The sequence below is a fragment of the Schistocerca piceifrons genome, chromosome 6 (assembly GCF_021461385.2).
Source record: "Schistocerca piceifrons isolate TAMUIC-IGC-003096 chromosome 6, iqSchPice1.1, whole genome shotgun sequence".
NCBI lineage: Eukaryota > Metazoa > Arthropoda > Insecta > Orthoptera > Acrididae > Schistocerca > Schistocerca piceifrons.
Genome location: NC_060143.1, coordinates 430,341,084 through 430,366,499, shown reverse-complemented (window position 1 = coordinate 430,366,499; position 25,416 = coordinate 430,341,084). Strand labels below are relative to the sequence as shown.

Here is a 25,416-nt window from a genome sequence, read left to right as displayed (position 1 = left end):
AAAGGGTAAAGTGAAAGACAAAGAAACCAGTTGGTGGAATAATAGAGTAAAAGATGCAATTAAAAAACGTAATATGACAAAGAAAAACATTTTTGAAAAAAGAAATCGGAACCAGCAGCTGGTACCAAAAGATCAGCACAAGGTAACAACACTGGAGAAGGAATATTGACAAAAGAAACTCCAAGCAAAGAGAATTGTGAAAGAAGAAAAGGAAAAGATTAGGGAAATATTCACCCAGAAACTAGAGCAGGATAGCAAAGGGAACCAGAAACTGCTATATGGGTTATTGAAAAGTAAAAGATCTGATAGAGAAGACATAAAAGCGATTGAAATAGAGGATGGGGACATTATTAGGGACATGGAAGGTATCAGAGAAGAGATGAAGAATTATTTTGAAATCTTACTGAATGGGGAAGGTGCACAAGAAAGTGACACCGAAGTCATTGAATTAGAGGAAGAGCAGGATCCAATCTCTTGGTTAGAAACTGAGAATTCCCTGAAACAGGTGAAAAGTGGGAAGGCAGCTGGAGTAGATGAGCTGACAGCCGATATGACTAAAGACGCAAGAGTCCATGGAATACAATGGTTGCACCAGGTGCTGGGAGTGATATGGAAAGAAAACAGTGCCAGATGAATGGAAAAAAGGAATTATAATAACATTATAATACCATTGTTCAAGAAAGGTAGTAGAAAGAAATGCACCTACTACCGAGGAATCACATTGCCTTAAGATAATGAAAAAGGTCATAGAAAAAAGATTGCAGAAAATTCTAGAACATCAGTTAGAGGAACAACAGCGTGGGTTCAGAAGTAATAGGGGAACAATAGAGCTCATTTTCTCCCTTATTGGGAAAAAGAAAAGGACTTGATAGTAGTATTCATGGAGTTGGAGAAAAGCATATGACAGTGTACCAAGGGATAAGATATGGGAATGCTTGAGAAAACTTAATGTTCCTGATTCATTAATTAAAAAAGTCCGGATGCTGTACAATGGTTGTGAGTGCAGCGTACAAGTAGGAGGTGGAACATCAAAATGGTTTAAGACAAAAGAGATGTTCATCAAGGCAGCGAAATCTCTCCTTTACTCTTCCTTACACTTATGGACACAATCATGAAAGAAATCAAGGAAGAAGAAAATGAAGATCTAAACACTTTTGTTTTTGCTGATGACATCGCCATTTGGGGAGAGATGGAAATGGAGGTTCAGAGGAGACGAGATTACTGGAACAAAAAATTTAAAAAATTCAAGTTAACTATGAGTAGGAACAAGACAGTGGCAGTGAAGATGAGCAGGACACCCACACCCTGTCACATCATACTAGAGGGGGAGAAGGTTGAATATGTGAAAAGCTTCAATTATCTGGGTAGCATCATGTCATGCGATGGAAGTTCAAAACTAGAGGTCTTAAACAGAATAACAAAAGGATCTAGCTTCTTGCACCAAGTACGAAATCTAATCTGGGGCAAGGAAATCCCTCAAAAAGCCAAACAGACCATGTATAAAACTTATCTCCTGCCAGTGATGATGTATAATCTAAAGGCCTGTTTCATAAATAAGAGAGAAGAGAGTCAAATACAAGAATGTGAAATGAAGATCCTTAGGTCAGCTCTACAAAAAAACTAGGAGAGACAGAGTCAGTAATGATTATGTAGGGAGAGACCTGCAGGTGACATTCACTACAGAGGAGAGAATGAGTGCTTTGCAATTGAAGTAGTTCGGTCATGTGAAGAGAATGCACCCAATTCGAACTCCATGCCAGTGTTTGGAGATGGAGGTACCAGGAAGAACACCAGTTGGGTGCCCTAGAAAGAGATGGACAGACCAGGTTAAGTAAGATCACAAGAAGAGAAGAGTAACATGGGATGTAGTGGAGAGGGAAAAGCTATACCAGGACAGAAACCAATGGAGGCATATCGTTCACAAAGTACCTACCCACTTGCTGGAAGGAAATCATGATGATGATGATGAGTTAGATAAATGACACCACATTCACCAAAACGTATGGTCAGTGCCTGAGTATGCCAAGTAATACCAGATCAGCAAAAGAAATAGAATGGTAAACCAAAATATCACAAGAACAGAAATAAACTGAGAAAATACAAAGTAATCGACTGTTATGACAGTAGTGCGCCAAAACACTAAAATCTAAATTGCTTAATATTATAGTTTATTTATCGTCTATATCAGATGTAAACAACTGAACAAAAAGTCTTTTAAATATGATCTAATGAAATGCAGCATCTTTAGCCATATTTTCATTGAAATTAAGTCAGACTGAATGTATCTCAACAGCTTTTATGTTGGGAATATTTGAGGTTCAGAAGATCATTGGGTCAGGAAACAACTACACAGAAAACTGATAAATGTTTGCACATAATAGTAGCTCAGAAGCTATTGCATACAATAGAAGTGTTATTTAGATGTATAAAATACAGTTAACGTGTAACTTTGAAATTTTTGTAAAATGAACACTCTAAAACAGAAAACATTTCACAGAGACCATGAGAAACTAAGATATTCTAGAAGAAAAAGAAGCCACACATAGTGAGTTTATTTAACACGTAATGGTTGGCTTACATTGAGTGTGGCTTGTTTTGTGTTACCTGTACTATCTCATCTTCCATATCGAAAGTAAAAAACCCCTTCTATGCTCTTTTCATATTTGACCCCTGTAGTTGTAAAACATGTTCTGAAACTTGAGAATCATTGCTTATTCTACGGTTTGTGTTTGCTTCAATAGGGTTTCAATAGTGTGGTGAGTAGGCTAATAAACATCTCATCTGAATGCAAACCAGTGTTCTTCCTCCTCACCTTAATAAAGCCTGTACTTTCTATTAACTATTTTACTTTCATGGACTAGAAAAATGGTAAGGAAACCAGTCCACACTGGGACAGCTCTCATATGGGTCATTCCATGTCAAATCATCCAGAAATTTTAGGAAATGACACCCATTGTCACGCAAATCCTTGAAATTTTGGGTAGTGGAAGTTTACCCAGATATATTCACATTTCCAAAATGTTGGTGTTGCAGGTCAATTACCTTTTCACTTATGATAAAACCAAGTTTATAGATTCAGGAATTCAGACTTTCGTAGACAAGCTCCTTTATAATTTAAAAATACAATAGTCCTCACAGTTTCTGCAGTGGAAGCTTGAATTTTTAGTTAAAGAGCAAGATTTATATTTGTATAATCATGCTTCTTGTAGTGAATATCCATCATGTACATCTCATAAAAAATTGCAAATAATTTCTTTTAAACAAAAATATTGAAGTTGCTAATTCATGACTACCATGTAACCACCAAATTGCTGAAGTTGGCTACACTGGATTTCCCTAGGAACAAATCATATCTGAGAACATTGTTTTATTGACATTACAACCATTTACATCATTCAGTTCCTTTGTTTTGAGTCATGTTCATTGAGCATGCAGTCCTGAGCTCTTGTACTGAGTTGTACTCAGTCAGTTATTAGTTAAAAATTCAATTGTTGCAGTTTTTAACTGTTCATTCCAAAACAAAAGTAAATCCCCTAATTTTACAATAATAACATGAAATAATTTTGTAATGAAACAATGGAATAGAATGATTTTTAATTATTTAATTACTTTTTAGGTTACACCAATCATCTTTCGAATTTTTTATGACAGACATTGGTTTTATGGCTGAAGCAGTATGGAAAGTACAAGTAAGCAGTGTTTTCTTGGACAGTATCTGCAAGATATACGTGGTGAAATTAGTTTAGAAAAGGCAGAGACCTTCAAAATGAGAGGCTTTAGCATTATTCCTGGGGAGAAAATGTGCCCAACATATATTGAACTTATTAATGAAAAACAAGCAAGTGACGACTCATCACCAGACTATATAAATGACAGTAACGTGAAGATCCAGAATCCTGAAAAATCTGTGCTCAGTACTAGCTTAACTAGCTTAGGAGTATCTCCTGCAAAGCTGCATTCAGTTGCTCAGCTGGAACTCTGAAAACTAAAATTTCACATACATATCAAGTTGAGCTGGCTTCTGATACAAGCACTATCCCTGACAGTGATTTAACAGAACTGGAAGAAAAGGCAAAACATCATGATGAACTCACGGACAAAATCAAACAGAAAATTGAGTATACAAATAATCGTGAAAAAATTCAGTTACTTACTCTTGTGCCACCAACTTGGTCTCTGAGCAGCCCACCTGTTATGTTGAATGTGCATATGAGTCTTCTTGGTGTTTGGGAATTGTTGAGAAGGTGAATTGTGAAGAAGGAGACGTTACAGTGGGGTTCATGCATCCTCATGGACCATCCCCATCCTATTGGCTTGATAATGATGTTTGTGATGTTACTTTCTCTCACATTCTGTGTCAAGTTGATGTCAACATGGCAACAGGCCATACTTACTCTCTAAGCAAAGAGTCCTCAAAGTTGGTGAAAGAAAAGTGGTTCTCATACAAAAATATATTACCTAAGGATCAAAGTGTCTCATCACGTAGCACAGCATTTTGTGCAGTGTTGATAATATTGCCTTTTGACAAAATGCTTAATTATTATAAACAAAATGCTATGTGTTTTTACATTGAGTTGATTTGGGAATGGTCCCCCTCCCCAGTGCCATTCATTTCTCAAAACTGATTCTTTGTGTGATGAAACTTTATTATTTGTAGATCACTTCCCAATATTTTCACTGTTTTCCGGGGCGGGAGGGGGGGGGGGGGGGCGGCAACTGTCCAAAATTTTTTTCTGATTTAAAAATAAAATTAATTCACAAAAATTTAATTGGACAATTCTAATGTGTTTTCTGAAATTACATGCCTGGAAGGATATTCAGGGAAAAAACTGCCAGCATACTATTTTTTGTTTAAAAACTGCAGCCACTTTTCAAATTTTTACAGTTTGCTTTGAAGTAACGCATTGCATCAAACTTTCAGCAGTTGCTACCAACAAAATGTACATAAAGCAATAAAAATGGGCAAAAGTACATGAAATTAGATAGAAAATCAGTACACAAAATCTCAGTTCACAACTAGATAATGGGTACGATGGCCTGGATGACTTGACACGGAATGACCCATATGTCAACCAGCACACAAGGTGAGAAAAGGGTTAAAACACTAGAATAGTACTTGGGAGGCCCAGGATCCAAATTACTGGCCAAGCATTCTGATTCAGGCAAAAGCGGAGGAGGAATTATTCTATTCCTTCTCCATCTTTATGTAACAGAGCACTAGTGCTCTGTGCCTAATAATGCCACTACCATCGCTTATTTAATTATAACCAACTTTCTTCTGTTTCTTAAGCCAGTTTGTCCGTGTTTTTCAGAGAGTGGTTGCTGGAGTCCAGTATACAGTCATTCTCTATCCAGTCCTTACACCCAACCTTTTTTTATGTCATCAGTCTACTGAGTGATTTGATGCAGCCCGTTCTTGGGCCAATATCTTCATCTCAGGGCAGAACTTGCAACCTACATTCTCAATTATTGGTTGGCTAATTGCAATCTCTGCCTTCCTCTACAGTTTTTTACCCTGTTGTACCATAGACATTATTTGCTGCTGTGTAAACACGTCCTATTATTCTGGCCTTCTCGTTGTCAATGTTTTCCATATATTCTTTTCCTTGCCCATTGTATGGAGAGCCTCCTCGTTCCTTACCTTATCAGTCCTTCAACATTCTTTTGTAGCACCACATCTCAAATGCTTCAATTTTCTACTTTTCTGTTCTTCAATAGTCCATGATTCACTACCATACAATGCTGTGCTCCAAACTGACATTCCCAGAAGTTTTTTCTTCAAATTACGGCCAATGCTCGATACTAGTAGACTTCTCATCCTGTCTGGTAAGTCCCTGGGGCTTTGGGCAACTTTTCTGAACTGTACCACTTTCCCTAAACCTCTCCAGTCCTTTTCATTCACCCCTCTTCCTTCCCCTTCAACTCTTCTGCCAGAAGAAAGAGCCACGGGCTCCAAAAGCTTGTAAACATTAAATCCTTTTGTGTGTGTGTGTGTTCCCGTGCTGCTGTTTGTGAGTAGATTTTTTATCTACCCATTTATATTGTATTATCAGTAATTGATTATTTTCATTGAGGTATTGTTTTTGACGTTAGTTTGCCTCGCTTCTGATGTGAACAACCATACTACTGAACTGTTCACAGTAACTCACTCTCTGCCCCACTTTCCTATTTGTAACAAAATGTATTGTCATTACACCATTGTTTGCTACTGTTTACATAATTCTGTGTTCATCTAACCAGAAACCTTTTCTTCTTTCCATTTCATTTCATGATTTCTAAATTGTGCCTTTGCATTTTCCTTTTCAACCTTTTTTTAGCTTCCTATCACATTCAGACTTCTAACATTCTATGCTTCGACTCATGGAGTGCTCCCCTTTCATTGGTTATTCAATTTTTTTATAGATCATGGTTACCTCCCCATAGGCGATCTCCTCTCAGAGATCCAAATAGAGAACTAATTGCTTTATCTTCTCCATGAGGAGAGATTATTATGACACTTTTTCAATTACAGACCACGTGTTATGTGGATACACATCATGTAGTGATTTTCATTGCCTTGCATTACCATGCTGTTGATGATAGATGATTTTTCTGGGTTTTGTGGCAGTTTGACATCTCCAGTGCAAGAGGATGCCCCAGACCTCTTGCCCTGTTCTCTTTGACAAGGTCTGTGGCGGAACAAGGGTGACACTCAAACCCAGAAATGTTTGGCCACCATTGCTGAAGGTTTTTATTCAGAATTTAAACCGTTGCTGGTTTTGATTTTGGTTCGTAGAAATTTTGATTACTAGTCAGAGGCACTACTCCTAGACCATAGGTTACATGCAACTCAGCCAGTGTTGTTTAAACTATATTAGCCAGTCAAGAACTGTTAATTCATCTAAAAGCAACAAATGATTGTAACTCTTTATCATACAGTATCAGCATGTTACGTAAATATGAACCGGTTTTCCCCCTGAGGTTTTAAATTCTTGCCATGGCTAAAATGAAGCCTTCCTGTTCATTCCTCCTGATATAACACTTGTAACAACTTTACATTATCCTTGCAATCAATGCAACATGGTACAGTGATCAGATAGTGGACTCTCCTTTAGGGCTATAGTAGTTCAAATCACTGCCCACTCATTCAGATTTAGATTTTCTGTGGTTTTTATGGGAGAAACACTGGGATTATTCTAAATGCTGCAGGCGATTTCATTCCCCAATCTGAGCTTGTTATCCATATCACATGACATCATCAGTAGGATGCAAATAACTGATTTTCTTCTTCTCATCTGTTGACTTAATACCTTGGCCAAACCATACGTCATTTTTCAACTCTTTTTCTTTCATTTTGATTCATACTTTGTTACTGTCCCTGCTATAAAAATCGGTTTTACATACCTTCATTCAGTTGCCCCACCAAACCCTTAGTCACTGCCAAGAATTGCTTTGTCAGAGGAAGGGCCAGTTGTGAGATATACCATATGTGGCAAATAGAGTATTCTGAACAGTCAATTTAAATAAAAACAATGAGACCATTCTAAGATCCAGTTTAGAGAGCAAAACGTGCGTAAATAGAGGTAAACAGAAACAGAATATTATGATTGCCCAGAAGCAGATTATTGCAATAAATGGAGACAATGGTAGACTTACGTATAGAGAGGAAATTTTAAATTTCATCAGGAGTTTTTATAGTAATCTGTATACAAAACAAAAGGTAATTACAACATTACCTGACTTCACCTTTGCACCCAAAATTCCAAACACTTCCTTCGGAAGTCAGATATGCTTTTGATACCTTGAAAAAGGTCACTGCTGCTTGTTCTGATGAGTTGTCCTTTGATATTCTGAAGTTTGCTAGTGAGGAATCTCATGAGCATGTGGCAGAAATATTTACTTCTTCTATTGCCCATGCATCAATCCTGGCCTCATATAATGAAGAAATAACAACACTGCTCCACAAAAAAATCATGACGTAAAAGCTGTTATCCCATAAGCCTAACTTGCATTTAGTTCAAAGTTTTTACGTGAATATTGTTAAATCGTATTAGCCCTATCCTTGATGTGACTCAACCCATTGAGCAGGCTGCATTCTGCTTACCAGGTAATATTTTTGTTCACCGAGAAGTGATAAATGAATGCCAAATGCCTCTTATGTATAGCTGTTGTAGATTTTGAAAAGACTTTGATTCGGTTAGCCCAATCTTGCAGTCTTGGAAGCCCTAGCTGAGTAAGAGGTAGAGGTGTCTGATGTTAAAATACTGTACCATATACACAAAACCTCTGCAGCTTTTGTTAGTGTCAGGGGTTTAACTCTAAGAGTTTCCGATTCACAGAGGAGTGAAACAAGGTGATCTCATTTCTCCCGAGCTCTTCTCAGCCTTTCTGGAAATGACTGTGTCAAAATTGAACTGGGAACAAAAAGGAATTAGACGCATCAGGAAGAGACTTAACAACCTGAGATTTGCAGTTGACATTGTACTATTGGCAAATGATGCTGGAGAACTACAAACAATGGGATCAGATATCACTCCAGAATATCAAACAGTGGAACTGAATGTAACTCTTTCTAAGACAAAAGTTATGTCTAAGAACTGATGCACAGTAGGAAACACACTACTGGACAGTGTCAGAGAATACATCTACCTTGGCTAGCTTTAAATATGATGGGAGACAAAAGATCACAACTCTTTAGACACATCTAGCTAGGCTGGCAAGCATTTGGAAGACACTCAATCTCCAGGTCAAACATGGCAGTAAAACTGAAAAAAATAGTTTTTCATGAGTTTCCTCCGCAGTCAGATTTTCTGCTATGAAACCTGGACACTTCATGAATATACTAGACAGAAGCTTACAACTGTGCAGTGGGGCATAGAAAGTTCTCTGTTAGGTTACAAGGGAAGACAAAAAAGGGGGGAAGACATCTTTGACTGCTAGACAAAGGCGGAGCTGGAATGGAGTCCAAGAGACTGAGGGAGGCATCCAGACCAATGAGACATGAAATATTGCGGGAGTGAATATCACTCAAAGCTGTTTCCCATTGAAAAAGAAATTGCAGGCATACCTGGGCTCGGTACTTGGATAGGAAATGTGGCCGCCACCCGCTGCTGCTGCTGCTGCTACTGATGATGATTATTATGTAGCAACCTATCTTATTTCTGACACTGACTTTTTTTAAAGAAAGCACGGACTGGGGCAAAAAGTGTCCAGTAACAAAATGCAAAACAATTTGCAGAGTGGACTGCAACACACTGCTTCACTAGGCAGGCAATAAAGATTCTTCCTTCCATCATCAGTATCCCAGAACTTCCATGTGGGAATAAGATTAGTTGCATTTCTTTCATTTCTGCCCTCCATGTTAGAATTAATTTATACAATTGTCTTTCCATGTGGGAATAAGATTAGTTGCATTTCTTTCATTTCTGCCCTCCATGTTAGAATTAATTTATACAATTGTCTCTTGTTGTCAACACAATTTTATTCCTTAGCTTGCCAGTTTCTCTCACTTTAGGTTTATTTACTTATGCTTGTTTTAGCTATCTTTTATCTTTTGCTTTTTCTGCTATTTCCTAAATTCCATTAGATAATTTTTGTTTGTCACTATCTACTTTGTGCCCGGCTGTGCTTCTAACCCCATTGTGTTTTTCTAATAATTTTTCTGTTGTAATTGTGCTTTCTGGTTGTTAATTCTAATTATTTGAAATCCCATGTGTTGTTACAAATTTAGTGACTTGTTTCCTTCTCATGATGGAATACTAGGTGACATTTCTACTTAATCCTAGAATACTTATGTTTTCTCCAACTCTTTCCTCTCACTTGTCACATAAAGGATGATGTTACTCTGAATGTGGCAGTTCCTATATCAGCTGCTGCTTTGTAAGCAGAAAGTTTCTGTTCTTAAATCTTTAATTTTAATTGTGTGCAGTATATTTTTAACTTCATGCCTCTAATACTTTCATTTTGTTTGTGCACAGGCACTATCATGTATATGTCCAGCACTCAAAAACGCAGCTGGACATTCAGTAATGAGTCAGAGCTTATTACATTACGTACAGAAGCCAATGCCCAGTACATAGAACGCCACCGTGAAGATGAAGCTGCCGTTAAGGCAGGTGACATGTCTAGATTCTTCCTGACAGCTGCAGAAGAACGTTGCCTGGTGCGTCAGTTTGAGCTCCACCTACGAGATTTTTGTCGACGCTTTCAGCCTCCAGTTCCACGGGCTGTTATGGGTGCTGCTTTCCACTACTTCAAACGATTCTATCTGCGAAACTCTGCTATGGATTATCACCCTAAGGAGATGCTCGTTACATGTGTCTACTTGGCAACAAAGGTCTGAGAGAGATTTTATATAAAAATGACTAATATTGATCTACTATTTAAATGATAGTATTAGTAAAATTAGATTGTTGATTAACATAGTAATTTTGTGAGTTTATAGCTTTGATAATATAAACTTAGGGTGCTGCTTGTAAAAATGATTTCACTAGAGAAGACAAAACTTGAAACTTACTATGTGTGTCAACTTCATATAAATTAAAACTGAAATCTTAAGAACAAAGCAGGTTGTTTGTAGCAATGCACCAGGCAAGATTAATTTGAGATCATTTGAATAGCACAAGTATTATAGATATTCACATTCTACATTAACACAAAGAAGACAAAGGCTTACCGATCGCTGATGAATAAATGTCAAGAGCATTGATAGAAACCTATTTTTTGAAAGAGGAGCTTTTTTGTTGTGAGAAAAATAGTTGGGAGGTAAGAAAAGGCAAAGAAATGCTATGCCAATAGTGGAGAATAGGAAATGTCACTGTTGTTGAGGTCTTCAGTCTGGTTTGCTGCAGCTCTCCAAGCTACTTTATCCTGTGCAAGTCTTTCTATTTGGGAATAACCCCACCCCTCCAATATTAAATTTATGATCCCTTTATATTTTATAAAGTTTCCTATCAGCTAGTCCTTTCTTTTAGTCAAGTTTTGCTCTAAGTTTTTCTCTCCAGTCCTATTCACTACCTCCTCATTAGTTACGTAATTTACCCATATAATATTCAACATTCTTCTGTAGCACCACATTTCAAAAGCTTATACTCTTTTCTTGTCTAAACTGCTTATTGTCCACATTCAGTTCTGTACAAGGTTACACTCTACTTTTTTTGGCCATTGGTAGTCTACATTTACAACCTCTCACTTCAGCCATCATCAGTTATCTTGCTGCCTGAATAGCAGAACTCATCTACTGTGTTCAGTGTCTCTTTTCGTAAACCTAATTCTCTCAGCATCGCCTTACTGAATTCAGCTGCATTCCATTACTCTTCTTTTTTCTGTTGGTGTTCATCTTAATCCTCCTTTCTAGAGAATGCCCATTCCATTCCATTGCTCTTCCAAACCCATTGCCGTCTCTAACAAAATTACAATGCCATCGGCAAACCTCAGTGTCTTTATTTCTTATCCCTGAACTTGAATTCCTTCTCCAGATTTTTCTTTGGTTTCGTGTGCTGCCTGCTCAATGTACAGTTTAGCATTGGGGATAAACTACAACCCTGCTCACTCCTTTCTCAGCCACAGCTTCCCTGTTGTGCCCTTCGACTCTTGTAACTTATATCTGGTTACTTTACTGGTTGTGAATAATCTTTTGTTCCCTGTATTTTACTTTACTACTTTCAAAGAGTGTATTCCAGTTTTTAAATGCTTTCTCTGGTATTTCATTCTTCTTGAAGTCTGTGGGTATTACACCCATCTCACACATCGTACACATTAGATGGAATAGTTCTGTTATGGCTGGCTCTCTTAACATAATCAGTAGTTGTGATGGAATGTCATCTATTCCAGGGGTGTTGTTTCATCTTAGGTCTTTCAGTGCTGTGTCAAATTATTCTCACAGTTTCATACTTCCCATCTCATCTTCATCTACATCCTTTTCCTTTTCTGTAATATTGCCTTTAACTTCATTTCACTTGTACAGTCGCTCTATATATTCCTTCCACCCTCCAGCTTCCCTTCTTTGCTTAGTACTGGTTTTCCATGTGGTCTCTTGATATTTCTACACCTGCCTCTCTTTTCTTCAAAGGCATCTTTAATTTTTCAACAAGCAATATCTATCATTCACATAATTATATATGCTTCTATATACTAATGTCTCCTTTAGCCATTCATTCCTGTGTAGGCATTTTGTACTACCTACCACTGTCATTTTTTAGACATTTGTATTCCCTTTTGCCTGCTTCATGTGTTGCATATTTATATTTTCTCCTTTCATCAGTTAAAATCAATATCTCCTGGGAAATCCAATGATTTCTACTAGGCTTTGTCTTTTTACCTGTTTGAGCCTCTACTGTTTTCACTATTACATCTCTGAAAACCACCCATATTTTTCTACTGTATTTCTTCCCCCTTTTCCTGTCAGTTGTTCATTGATGCTCTGTTTTAAATGCAGAACAATCTTTAGTTATATCAACTTTTCTAGGTCCCATATTCTTGCTTCCACCTCTGCCCCTGTAAGTGTCTTACAGTTTAATCTGGTTCCGGAACCTCTACCTTACCATTCTATAGCAAATCTGAAAACTTGCAGTGTATTCCGGTCTCTTCCATGTACACAACCTCCTGTCTCCATTTATAAACCAACTGTTAGCAATGATTAAACTATACTCTGTGCAACATTCTACCGGATGAATTCCCCTTTCACTCCTTTCCTCCAGTTCTTATTCTCCTACTATTTTTCATTGTCTTTCTTTTCCTTCTGTTGAATTCTAGTCCCATATAACAGTTAAATTTTTCTCTGCTGTAACTACTTGAACAGTTTCTTTTACCTCATCTTTCATTCTTGTAATGTGTTCATCGGCCAAGCTAGTTGGCATATAAATTTGTAAAATTGTGTCAGGTATCAGATTCGTGCCTATCTTGGCTGTGATAATGTATTCACTACACTGTTCATCGCAGCTTACACACATTTATTCATTATTAGACATACTCCATCATTACTCTGATTTGACTTTGTATATAGTGGGTGATTTTTTCCACCATGTACAGACTCTAGAAATTGATTGATGAGAGGGTACAGAACAAAAAAGGCCTAATGAACTTATGTCTGGAAATGCATGGTTTCCATGATAGAGACCATTTATTCAATCATACTTTGTTTCAGAGACTGTAGTGTAATACATGCTGTACCATGCAGCAACAGTTAAAGTATGCATGGTCTCCTAGAGGGTGGTACTGTTCCTCTTACCTTATGCCCTAGCATCCTCTTCTGCCTTAGTAATACATAATTTTCTAGCCGATTCACTTCTCTTGCTGACTCACCTTGTAGTGGGTGTGATCCAGTGTTGTACACAATGGTTCCATTACAGAAAGGTCAATGACAATAAGTGGCAGGCAGCAAGATTATGTCAGGAGATGTATCCCTGCTGATAACAATCACAGCTTTCAATATTTGCAACAGTGTTTCGCCATTTGTCTGAGAAAGGGTCATTTCAGGAAGCAGGAATTCGTGAAGGACGTATCTGAAATGTTCGGACACAAGACTTGGAGGAAAATGTGGAAGGTGACCACCAGGCAGTTGGCCTGCCAGTACAGGGTAAGTCAGACAACTGTGAGGAACATTCTCCATGACAGTTGTTACTACCCCTATCACATAAAGCACGTGCAGGGCTTACTAGCGACAGACTTTCTACATCAGGAGCAGTTTTGTCACCAGGCAACAACAATTCTGGGATTTGTGTCACCCATCCTATTCACGGATGAGGCCACCTTTACATTGAGTGGTATCTTCACCATGGTGTGGTGACAGTGATTTATCAGCATCAGTGCAGTGGAGGCACTGGAGCAGTGTATTCATGCTGCCTTCGACACTGTTTGAATGCAGTCTGGCCAATGTGAACATGTGAGACAGAACATGCTATGGCACATACATGGATGTGTTGAGACACATGGAAACCATTTTCAACACATACTGTAACTGTGGTTACATGGTACAGCTGGTATTAGGTGGCAGTTTCTGTAACAATGTATGATTATACCTAGACTTCTGGTACACAGTGGAAAGTGGTACCCTGTATAACACAGTACTCACCTGACCAGAAGTGCTGTTCATCCTGCACTGAACTTCACTAATCCTCACAGTATCTAACTTCAACCTGTCCAAGTCTCTTCTTAAATTTTCTATCCTGCTTGCCCATTTTAGAGAGCTAACATTCTACACTCTGATCTGTAGAAGGCCAGTTTCATTTTTTCTGATGAAGACATCCTCCAGAGAAGTTCCCACCTGGAGATCAGAGTTGGTGACTATTTTCTCTCTCGAATATTTTATCCAAGAGCATACTATCACCATGTGACCATACAGTAGAGTTGCATATCCTCAGGAAAAGTAATAGCTGTAGTTTCATGTTTGATAATGTTGCAAAGCCGGATCAGCCAGCCATCCAGACTTCTGCCCCTGCAGTTGCTGAAAGGCTGCTGCCCCTCTTCAGGAGCTACATGTTTGTTTGACTTCTCCACAAATTCCATTGTCGTTGGCCCCCAGGGGGCTCACAGTTCTTTCCTAAGTTCATGTGTGACGTGCACACAGGGCCCCAAACTATTGCGGCCCACTCTTCCCTCCTGAGCTACATTTCTTTCCCCATGCCCCTCCCTCCTTGTGCTCATTCTCTGTCTGCCTTCCCCTCTCTTGGTGTTCTTACTTATTTTGACCTGACTATCTGCCTGGTTTCTTGTATTCCTTCCAGTTTTTGTTCCTCTTGCCTTTTCCTTTTTGTCCTTCCTTTTTGAAGGTTTTGGTCCCCTGTTTGGGATTTGACTTTCACGTCTAAATTTTCTCTCCTTAGTGTGAGCCATTTGGTGAAGAACTCCCTAGCATCTACAGCATAGATTCCCCGCTGCCCCTCCTTCCCCTCTTCCTTCCCCGCTGTAGCCCCACCCCCATCACCCTACTAGGTCACCAGCACATGTAGCAAGTCTGCGCATGGAGCTGTTAAGTACTCTTCTGGCTGGACCTCTTGATAACACAGCGATCACACTTTCGATACCTGATCTGTTACCTCCTCAGGTATGCCTAAGAGTGGTTGCTCATCATTCTGGAGCATTGGAACTCCTGGAAAAAGGCTGCCGTGCCAGACAATCCTTGCTGTGCCTAGGTGGTGCTCATGGCGATAGCCCCTGATCGGAGTGGGTGGTATCAGTTGAAGCTTTGCGTATGAAATGTATTGACCTCCACAAAAACTGGCCTTTCTTCTAAGGCCGTCTCTTCAATTGATAATGGGTCATTTAATGCTGCTTTCTACAACCCTGTGGCCTTTGCTTCCCTGACTACACCCTAGGAAGAGGCTTACTAGCTTAGGGTGAAACACTTTGCCCACTACCTGATCTGCATTAGGCCTGATGGGGAAATTTTCACCACCACCAAGCCATTATTTTTTGTGGAAAATATTGAAGGCAAGTAAGATGAGTCAGGTTTGCTGTTGATCAAAACTACTTCTGCTGCCCAGTCTGCAGTCCATGTTTGTGACCTCCTTGGCGACAACTTGGTGTCCATTACTCCTCACCAGACTTTGCATATGGTTCAGGGATTCATTTTTTGTAGTGACCTCATCCTTCAAACTGATGCAGAGCCCTGGGCCAATCTGGAGTGACAGGCATGTTCAGGAAGGTCTTAAGGACAATCGCACTGACATCAGCATCTATATTCTGGCGTGTGAAGGAGATACCCTCCCATAAAAGGTCAAGGTTATGTGTTACCATTATGGTGTGAAGCTGTACACCCTGCCACCCATGAGGTGTTGTTGGTATTTGCGCTTCGGGCACAAGCTTTCCCACTGTACGACGGATGCTCTATGCAGTATGTGGACATCCACTCCATGAGGGGAGCTCCAGTGTTTTGTCACTCATGTGTATTAACTGTCACAGCCATCACTCTTCCTGCCCGCCAAATTGCCCTGATGATAAGAAGGAAGAGAAGGTATGAGACTGTAAGTCCCATGATCATTTATTGTACACTGAGGCTCAGCAGAAATAGGACCAACTTTACTCATTGTTTAAGTCTAACTTTGTCTCTCTTTATGTCCTTTTGTCCCCCCCCCCCCCCCTCCTTCCCTCCTCTTTACGCCAGTATATCGCTCCTCTCTCCTCCACTCTACCCGCTCCCCCCCTCCCCATGCTGCTCCCATACTCCCCCCTCTGGGTCCCACTCTCCTTCCCTAGTCAGCAGAGAAGTTTCCCCCTTCTTCCACCTTCTTTGGCACACAACTCAGCTGGGGGACTCACTGTCCATGCTCCCCAAAGTTGCTCGCTCTCTTTCCGTTCTGGATCTTGCACAAGCCTGCTCTCCCTCAGTGTGTGCCCTCCTTGACGTATGAAAGAAAAGAAGAAGAAGAAAAAATGTAAGTTCTTGGACAAGAGCCCCCCCCCCCCCCCCTCCCTGGTGCTCCTGGAGGCCCCCTCCCTGGTGCTCCTGGAGGTGCCATCTCCCATCTCAAAACCTGTGTCTGATGTCTTTATTTATGGATGTCACACTGTCCTTGGTGATGGATGGTGACCAGTGACATGATTGGCTTCAGTCTGTTCCCTCCCATTTGGATCACTGTTCTGTAGTCATTCAGTGGAACTGTAATGGATACTACTGTCACCTCCCAGAATTGCAATCTCGTATTTCTTTTTACTCAGCAGCTTGTGTCAGTTCCAGGAATCTCCTTTTACTGATGTTCACAAAGTAATCCTTTGTGGGTTCCAGGATTTCTGTCAGTACTGGGTCAGCCCTTTGAAGGCATCTAGTGGCATTTGCATGTTGGTCCATATGGATGTTGTTAGTACATGGGTCCATCAGTTCTTGCAGGACACCTTGCGATCCATTTTGCAGTGGCATCTGTGTCAGCCTCCTATCCAGCCAACTTCCTCATCCAGAAACAACGGGCTGAATCTTCCCACCTGTGTCTTATCACTTGTCAGACGAAATCCTACAATAAAAGGGAACTTCTTCTGACTCATCTTTCCGTGATTCAAGCCCTGGCTCTGGTTCCATCCGTAACCAGAGGTTGCTTCAACACCTCAAACTTCCACAGAATAATATCTCCTCTTGTTGTTTAACTGTATTTGGCTCCAAGGCATTTTCTCATCTCAGTAGAGGGACAGTATTGTGGAGCCTGTCATTAAGCCTGGCAAGGATCTGTTGTCCCGTGATAGCTACCAGCCCATCAGTCTGATGATTGTCTCCTGCAAGTTATTTGTATGGATGAGGGATCATCAGCTCAGCTGGTTTCTTGAATCTCAGGAACTTTTATCTCCTTACTAGTGCTGCTTTGATTGGAAACTGTAGTTTGGCAAGCCTTTTCTCAGCACCACCGTCTTGTCGCAGTTTCCTTGGATCTTTGTAAGGTGTAAGGGATAAGACAGCTTGGTGCTGTCGCATCCTACTTATGCTCCGTGAGTGGGGTTTTAAGGGCCCCCTCCCAATTTTTATTCATCATTTCCTCTCTCTTTCAGAGTTTGAGTTGACACCGTGCTCAGCTCTTTGCAGATCCAGGAGAATGGCATTCCACAGGGCTCTGCATTAAGTGTCCTTTTTATCATCACTATTAATGGACTTGTGGCCTCTGCTGGAAAGTTGCTCACCCCTGCTCTGTGTGTGTATGATTTGTGTATTTGAGCTTGCTCCCACTTGGTAGTCTTTGTGGAACGACAGCTTCAAGATGCTATCTGGTGTTCTTCCATGTGGACAGGCTCACACATTTTCTAGTTCTCTCCCCCTTAAGTCGAGGGTGGCGCATTTCTGTCATTGTACTATCTTGACGCATAACATGTGACTGTGTCCCTCAGTTCCAATTCGTGGGTCTTCTTTTTGACTCCCTCAGGGGCTCAGCATTCATTTGCTGTGTACGGGCTTGGTGGCCCTGGGGTCCTGAGCTGGAGACAGGTAAGTGCCACCAGTCATCTGTCACCATAAGCTCTGGTCATACTTCAATGACCATTGTGTGGCGCAGTGGTAAAATGTCCGTTTCAGAGAACGGGGATCATGGCTTCACTGCCTGGACTGCGAGGAAGGTACACACCTCTATAAAAACCCCTCAACCTCAAGGTGTGCTATGTGCTGAGGAGGTGAATGGCTGTTGAGATAAAACAGTATTTAGCAGGCAACCTCTGGGGCACCTGCCCCCCCCCCCCCCCCCCTCCCCCAGTGGTATCAGGCTTGCTCAGGCATGCAGGGCTCTGCCTGGGTCGATGGTTGTTTCCCTAGCGTCTCATGGGATCTCTATGGAACTCTCTCATGAAACTACTACTACTGACAGGACAGATGTGCCATCAGGCAGCACGTACACTCACTCCTCAAAGAGAGCTCGGTTGGTCTATCCTGCCAAAAAGAATCCTCAGAGTAATAGTAACAGGGCATTAGTGTGCCATAACACTTTCATTGTAATCAAGCGAAATGGGGGAAGCTTTGAGAAGATATCCCCTTTCTATATTCACAAGGCATTAGAAGGTATTGCTGGGTCTCTGAAAAGTGTCAAATGACTTCGTAATAGAATGCTTTTAGTGGAAACTGCTAATTCCAACCAAATATCTAAGCTTCTGGGATGTAAGACCTAGGTGACTACCCAGTCGAGGCTCAATTGCATAACAGCCTTAACTGTAGTAAGGGTGGTTACCTGCTCCTATGTAATGGAGGTGGACCCTGCAGAGAGCCGTGAAGAGTGGAAGAATGTGTCATGAAAGTACAGAATTATATGAGGAGAGTCAATGGCAAATTGGAACAATTGACAACGTTTATTCTAACATTTAGTACTCCCGAATTACCGGAACATATTCTTGCAGGCTATATCCACCTTAAGGTATGCCCGTTTGTTCCTAATCCCATGCGATGCTATAAATGTCAAAGATTTGCTCGTCCATTCTGAGAATATCTGCCTCCTGAATGCAGGTCAGATGACTCACTTTTCCACAGCTACAGGGTCTTTTTTGGCTGTTGATCTTTGCTCTCATTCCCCAGCTATTGCAGACTCAGTTCAGTGGGAAGTGGCTCCAGATTTACATTCTAGTGATCACGTCCCAGTGTGGATTAGTCTGCCACCTAGGATGGTGGCCAGCAGGAGACCACGCAGGTGGGTGATACAAAGGGCAAATTGGTTATAGTACAGTCGGCAGGCTATTTTTGAACAAAAGGATTGTGCACAGGAGGCAGTGGCCCACATCACTCTTGAGATCCAAAGGGCTGCCACAGAATCTATCCCCAGTTCTAGTAACCATCTCAGATGACGGTCTATACCTTGGTGGAATGATGACTGTGGATTGGCAATCGGTCAGACAGACAGCTCTGCGGAACTTCAAACAGTGTCCAGCTATAGACAATCTTCATACCTTCAGGTCTGTGAGAGCACATGCAAGGCGAGTGATCAAAGAATGGAAGAGGGATTCCTGGAGGGGATTCATGACTTCCATTAACCAGTCCACTTCCGCTGTTCACGTTTGGGAATCAATAAGACAGATTTCAGGCAAGGCCCCTTACGGCCTTGTCAAATTTTGGGGTCTTGGTGGACACGCCAGAAGACATGGTTCACATTTTATCTGAACACTTCTTTACTGTCAGTAAGTCATCCAGACAAGCTCCTGCTGTTAAAGTCTTCCAGAACAATTTACAAATTACGATGTGGAGTTATATGGCATTCTGATGGCACTGGAGAGGGTTCACAGACATCACCGTACAAGTTTTTTTGTCTGTTCCAACTCTCTTACTGCAGTGCAAGCACTTCACCAAATGTACCCGGTAGACCCGCTGATTCAGCTCATCCACGACTCCTTACAGCAGCTCCAATGCCATGGCAAGGAGGTGATCTATAGCTGGGTACCTGCTCACGTTGGGATACAGGGTAACAACATGGCTGACAGAGCTGCCAAGGAAAGATGTTGGGATGGTGCTGCCCATCAATGTCCCATCCTGTTTCATGCCATTATCTCATTTTCTGACAGATGCATCATGTGTCAATGGGAGACTGAATGGTTGCAGGTGTCAAACTACAAACTGTGGTCACTCTAGTCGACCAAAAGGGCTTGATGGACTTCATGTCAGCCTCGCCGCTGGAAGGAGGTTTTGCTTACCGGACTGCGCATCGGGCATAGCCCTTTCACACATGGCTTCCTCCTCCGGTAGGAGGTTCCACCATTCTGTGAAGTTTGTGGCGTGCCGCTTTCAGTTCAGCATATTGTGACTATGTGTGTCTTGTATACTGATATTATGGCAGCCCTTGGTCTGGTTGGAGATCTGCCCACCATCCTCGTAGATACCGATACCAGTGTTAAGAGATTAGTGAAATTTTGTGAACTGTCAGGCCTCATTCCTAAACTGGTGGGGAAGGGCAGCAGACTTAAGTACGTTGTAAACTGTTCCACATGTGAGGACAGCCTTCGTCCCCACCCATAGATTTCATGTTGACTTTTCGTCAGGGTGCTGATGACCACGATGTCGAGTGCCCTCTCAATCCAAATCATCATCATCATTCTTTTTGACAACAAGCATACTTGGTTGCCCCATGTATACCTTCTGAAGCTTGGCTGTTTTTGTAAACCCAGTACCCTTCACTTCTGTGCCCACAACTCATGGGGTGTGGATTAGTCAGCCCTTCTCTGCCTTTATCAGGCATTAGGTCTGTCTCGTCTGGACTGTGGTTGTCAAGTTTATAGGTCAGGTGCACCTTCATGATGCTCCTCTTGAACCCAGTTCACCATTGTGATGTACGTTTTGCCATTGGTACCTTCCACCTAACCCCTGTTGATAAGCTTCCGGTTGACGATGAGATTCCTCCCCTTTTGGTTTGAAGGTCCCATCTTCTGGTTTCCTAAGCCATCACTATCCACTCTTCCCCTGCTCACCTCTCATATTCTATTCTTTTCGCAGCTTCTGAACATCTCCTGTCTACTGCCCACCCTCGAGTGGGTTTACTAGGTGGGCTCTGTCTTGCTTCACTCCACTGTTGTTTTCATCTCCCGCTTGGCCTCTTCTCCTTGTACTCTCCCAACTCTCTCTCCCCCCCCCCCCCCCCCTTTTGGCCCCCTTGATTAGCTTCTCATCCCTAAATTCAGATGGATCTCTTCCTGGGTCCAAAAGCCTCCATCACTCCAGTGGTGTTCTGTTGTTTATTCTGCCTCCTCTTACGAGAGTTTCAGGAGCCCACTGTTTAATAAACTTCATGCAATCAAGGAGACTCCCCCATGTTGTGTTCTTCCTCTGCCTCTCCTGGCAGCATCTGCCATCTACATCTACATCTACATTGATACTCCGCAAGCCACCCAACGGTGTGTGGCGGAGGGCACTTTACGTGCCACTGTCATTACCTCCCTTTCCTGTTCCAGTCACGTATGGTTCGCGGGAAGAACGACTGTCTGAAAGCCTCCATGTGCGCTCTAATCTCTCTAATTTTACATTCGTGATCTCCTCGGGAGGTATAAGTAGGGGGAAGCAATATATTCGATACCTCACCCAGAAACGCACCCTCTCGAAACCTGGCGAGCAAGCTACACCGCGATGCAGAGCGCCTCTCTTGCAGAGTCTGCCACTTGAGTTTATTAAACATCTCCGTAACGCTATCACGGTTACCAAATAACCCTGTGACGAAACGCGCCGCTCTTCTTTGGATCTTCTCTATCTCCTCCGTCAGACCGATCTGGTACGGATCCCACACTGATGAGCAATACTCAAGTATAGGGCGAACGAGTGTTTTGTAAGCCACCTCCTTTGTTGATGGACTACATTTTCTAAACACTCTCCCAATGAATCTCAACCTGGTACCCGCCTTACCAACAATTAATTTTATATGATCATTCCACTTCAAATCGTTCCGCACGCATACTCCCAGATATTTTACAGAAGTAACTGCTGCCAGTGTTTGTTCCGCTATCATATAATCATACAATATAGGATCCTTCTTTCTATGTATTCGCAATACATTACATTTGTCTATGTTAAGGGTCAGTTGCCACTCCCTGCACCAAGTGCATATCCGCTGCAGATCTTCCTGCATTTCGCTACAATTTTCTAATGCTGCAACTTCTCTGTATACTACAGCATCATCCGCGAAAAGCCGCATGGAACTTCCGACACTATCTACTAAGTCATTTATATATATTGTGAAAAGCAATGGTCCCATAACACTCCCCTGTGGCACGCCAGAGGTTACTTTAACGTCTGTAGACGTCTCTCCATTGGTAACAACATGCTGTGTTCTGTTTGCTAAAAACTCTTCAATCCAGCCACACAGCTGGTCTGATATTCCGTAGGCTCTTACTTTGTTTATCAGGCGACAGTGCGGAACTGTATCAAACGCCTTCTGGAAGTAAAGAAAAATAGCATCTACCTGGGAGCCTGTATCTAATATTTTTTGGGTCTCATGAACAAATAAGGCGAGTTGGGTCTCACACGATCGCTGTTTCCGGAATCCATGTTGATTCCTACATAGTAGATTCTGGGTTTCCAGAAATGACATGATACGCGAGCAAAAAACATGTTCTAAAATTCTACAAGAGATCGACGTAAGAGATATAGGTCTATAGTTTTGCACATCTGCTCGACGACCCTTCTTGAAGACTGGGACTATCTGTGCTCTTTTCCAATCATTTGGAACCCTCCGTTCCTCTAGAGACTTGCGGTACACGGCTGTTAGAAGGGGGGCAAGTTCTTTCGCGTACTCTGTGTAGAATCGAATTGGTATCCCGTCAGGTCCAATGGACTTCCCTCTATTGAGTGATTCCAGTTGCTTTTCTATTCCTTGGACACTTATTTCGATGTCAGCCATTTTTTCGTTTGTGCGAGGATTTAGAGAAGGAACTGCTGTGCGGTCTTCCTCTGTGAAACAGCTTTGGAAAAAGGTGCTTAGTATTTCAGCTTTACGCGTGTCATCCTCTGTTTCAATGCCATCATCATCCCATAGTGTCTGGATATGCTGTTTCGAGCCACTTACTGATTTAACGTAAGACCAGAACTTCCTAGGATTTTCTGTCAAGTCGGTACATAGAATTTCACTTTCGAATTCAATGAACGCTTCACGCATAGCCCTCCTTACGCTAACTTTGACATCGTTTAGCTTCTGTTTGTCTGAGAGGTTTTGGCTGCGTTTAAACTTGGAGTGGAGCTCTCTTTGCTTTCGCAGTAGTTTCCTAACTTTGTTGTTGTACCACGGTGGGTTTTTCCCGTCCCTCACAGTTTTACTCGGCACGTACCTGTCTAAAACGCATTTTACGATTGCCTTGAACTTTTTCCATAAACACTCAACATTGTCAGTGTCGGAACAGAAATTTTCGTTTTGATGTGTTAGGTAGTCTGAAATCTGCCTTCTATTACTCTTGCTAAACAGATAAACCTTCCTCCCTTTTTTTATATTCCTATTAACTTCCATATTCAGGGATGCTGCAACGGCCTTATGATCACTGATTCCCTGTTCTGTACATACATAGTCGAAAAGTTCGGGTCTGTTTGTTATCAGTAGGTCCAAGATGTTATCTCCACGAGTCGGTTCTCTGTTTAATTACTCAAGGTAATTTTCGGATAGTGCACTCAGTATAATGTCACTCGATGCTCTGTCCCTACCACCCGTCCTAAACATCTGAGTGTCCCAGTCTATATTTGCTCTTTTTGTATTGGCCATACTAGGTTGACCCATGGTTTTTCTTTTTATCCACAATGAGCCACCCCCCCCCCCCTTTCCCCTTTGTAGGTGTGGGGACCCCCAGAACTCCCCCCCCCTTCCCCCCCCCCCTCTCACCATCATCCATATTTTGCTGGACTGCCCCCGCCTTTTGTCTCTTCACACTAAATTCTCCGTCCCACCTTCCTTGTCCCAGGTGTTAGTGAGCAACCCTCACATGTTATGTCTGCCCCTCAGTTTTCTTCATGAAAGTGGTTTGTCCTCACAGGTTTAAAACCTAGAATTTCACTCTGGAAATGGAGTCCATCAATTAACATTGTGTTTGATGCTATGGAGGTGTCGACCTTGCCTCCACACTGGCTGGGTTCTCCCCACATTTTCCCCTACATTTTGACGTCTTTTGTTTCCCTCTTTCTTGTGTCTTCTCCTCCTGGTGTTGTCTCTGTTGTGTTTCACCATGGTATGGTGTAGGCATTGGAAAGGGTTGGTGGTGATGCTGGTGCCCCAATGCATGTAGCATTTCTGGGATGCCCCTTCTCTCACTTCCCCCTCCCCCTCCTTTCCTTTCCTCTTTCTGCTGCCCCCAAGTTCCTTTTACCTTTTTGTTTCTCTGTTTCCCCTTCCCTTCGACTGGACTGTGCTGTTTGCGACTGGACTGTGCTGTTTGCGACTGGACTGTGCTGTATGCGACTGGACTGTGCTGTATGCGACTGGACTGTGCTGTATGCGACTGGACTGTGCTGTTTGCGACTGGATTGGACTGTGCTGTTTGCGACTGGATTGGACTGTGCTGTTTGCGACTGGATTGGACTGTGCTGTTTGCGACTAGACTGTGCTGTTTGTGTTGTTCCTCCCTTGGTTTCTGTCACATTAGATCATGGGATCAAAGACCTTGCTGTTTGATCCCATTCCCCAATCAACCAACCAGTCATCCATCCTTGTTGAACCTACAGTCTACACCAATGTGATTACTCTGCTGTTCACAATAAAGTGCCTGGCAGTGAACCACCTTCGTGCTGTCTCTCTACCATTCCACTGTTATCTGCGTTGTTGAGGAGTTCAAGCCATCTCTCTCAGCAAGGTCCATCATTGCCTAACCAAGACTAACGTAAATGCAGGCAATGAGCCTAAAACCAAATTTTTAGACCAGGATCCTGTTTAACATTGTGTGTGTCATGACCATGGTATGTGAGTAAAATCTTGTTCTAGTGGTGAAAACTGGTATAACGGCAATTGGTTATTTGTGGAAAAAAAAGTGCTTATTTACATATTTGGTATTTATCACTTTTTTTCCTGTACAGTTGACAAGAAACAAAATGAAATACATTCTCACTTTACCTTTTGCATTAGTACTTAAAAAAATTGAAGAAACGACACAACCTAAAGAGTTGAAAACTGATATAAAAGCACTTATGAATTGTCATCAAAATAACATAATGTATACAGTTAATAAATCACAACAATTTAGTCAAATCTGTATTGTTCTTAATAACTGCGGAAATCCACTTAGGCATTGATTGTACAAAGGCAGTGATCTCTTCTTCTGAGATTGAGGTCGCTTCATTAGAATTACAGTTTTCATGTCAGCCACAGCCTCAGACTGTTGTTCATTGCAATAAACACATCATGCTACGATCCCCCACATATTCTCCATGGGATTTAAATCCAGACGTCACGATGGCCAGCTCAGAAATGGAATTCCTTTATCTAGAAACTGCAACTTTGTCTTGGCAGACCTGTACATCCCAGGATTATCATGTTTGAATATTACACTATCATCTCAAATTTCTCAAATATATGAACCAGTTCAATTTCCAGC

The 25,416-nt window shown here is 41.6% G+C and overlaps 2 protein-coding genes across 2 annotated transcripts in view; one reads left to right on the top strand and one right to left on the bottom strand.

Moving 5' to 3' along the window:
* LOC124803364 (cilia- and flagella-associated protein 45-like) overlaps positions 1-25,416 on the bottom strand; it is a 162,194-nt gene that overhangs the window by 49,233 nt on the left and 87,545 nt on the right. The window lies entirely within an intron of this gene.
* The window catches only part of LOC124802616 (cyclin-H), an 84,583-nt gene that overhangs the window by 50,696 nt on the left and 8,471 nt on the right, over positions 1-25,416 (top strand). Inside the window, exon 2 of the mRNA XM_047263502.1 lies at positions 9,957-10,315. Within this exon, the coding sequence (XP_047119458.1) occupies positions 9,965-10,315 (351 nt within the window). The 5' untranslated portion in view covers positions 9,957-9,964. The remainder of the gene's footprint in view (positions 1-9,956; positions 10,316-25,416) is intronic.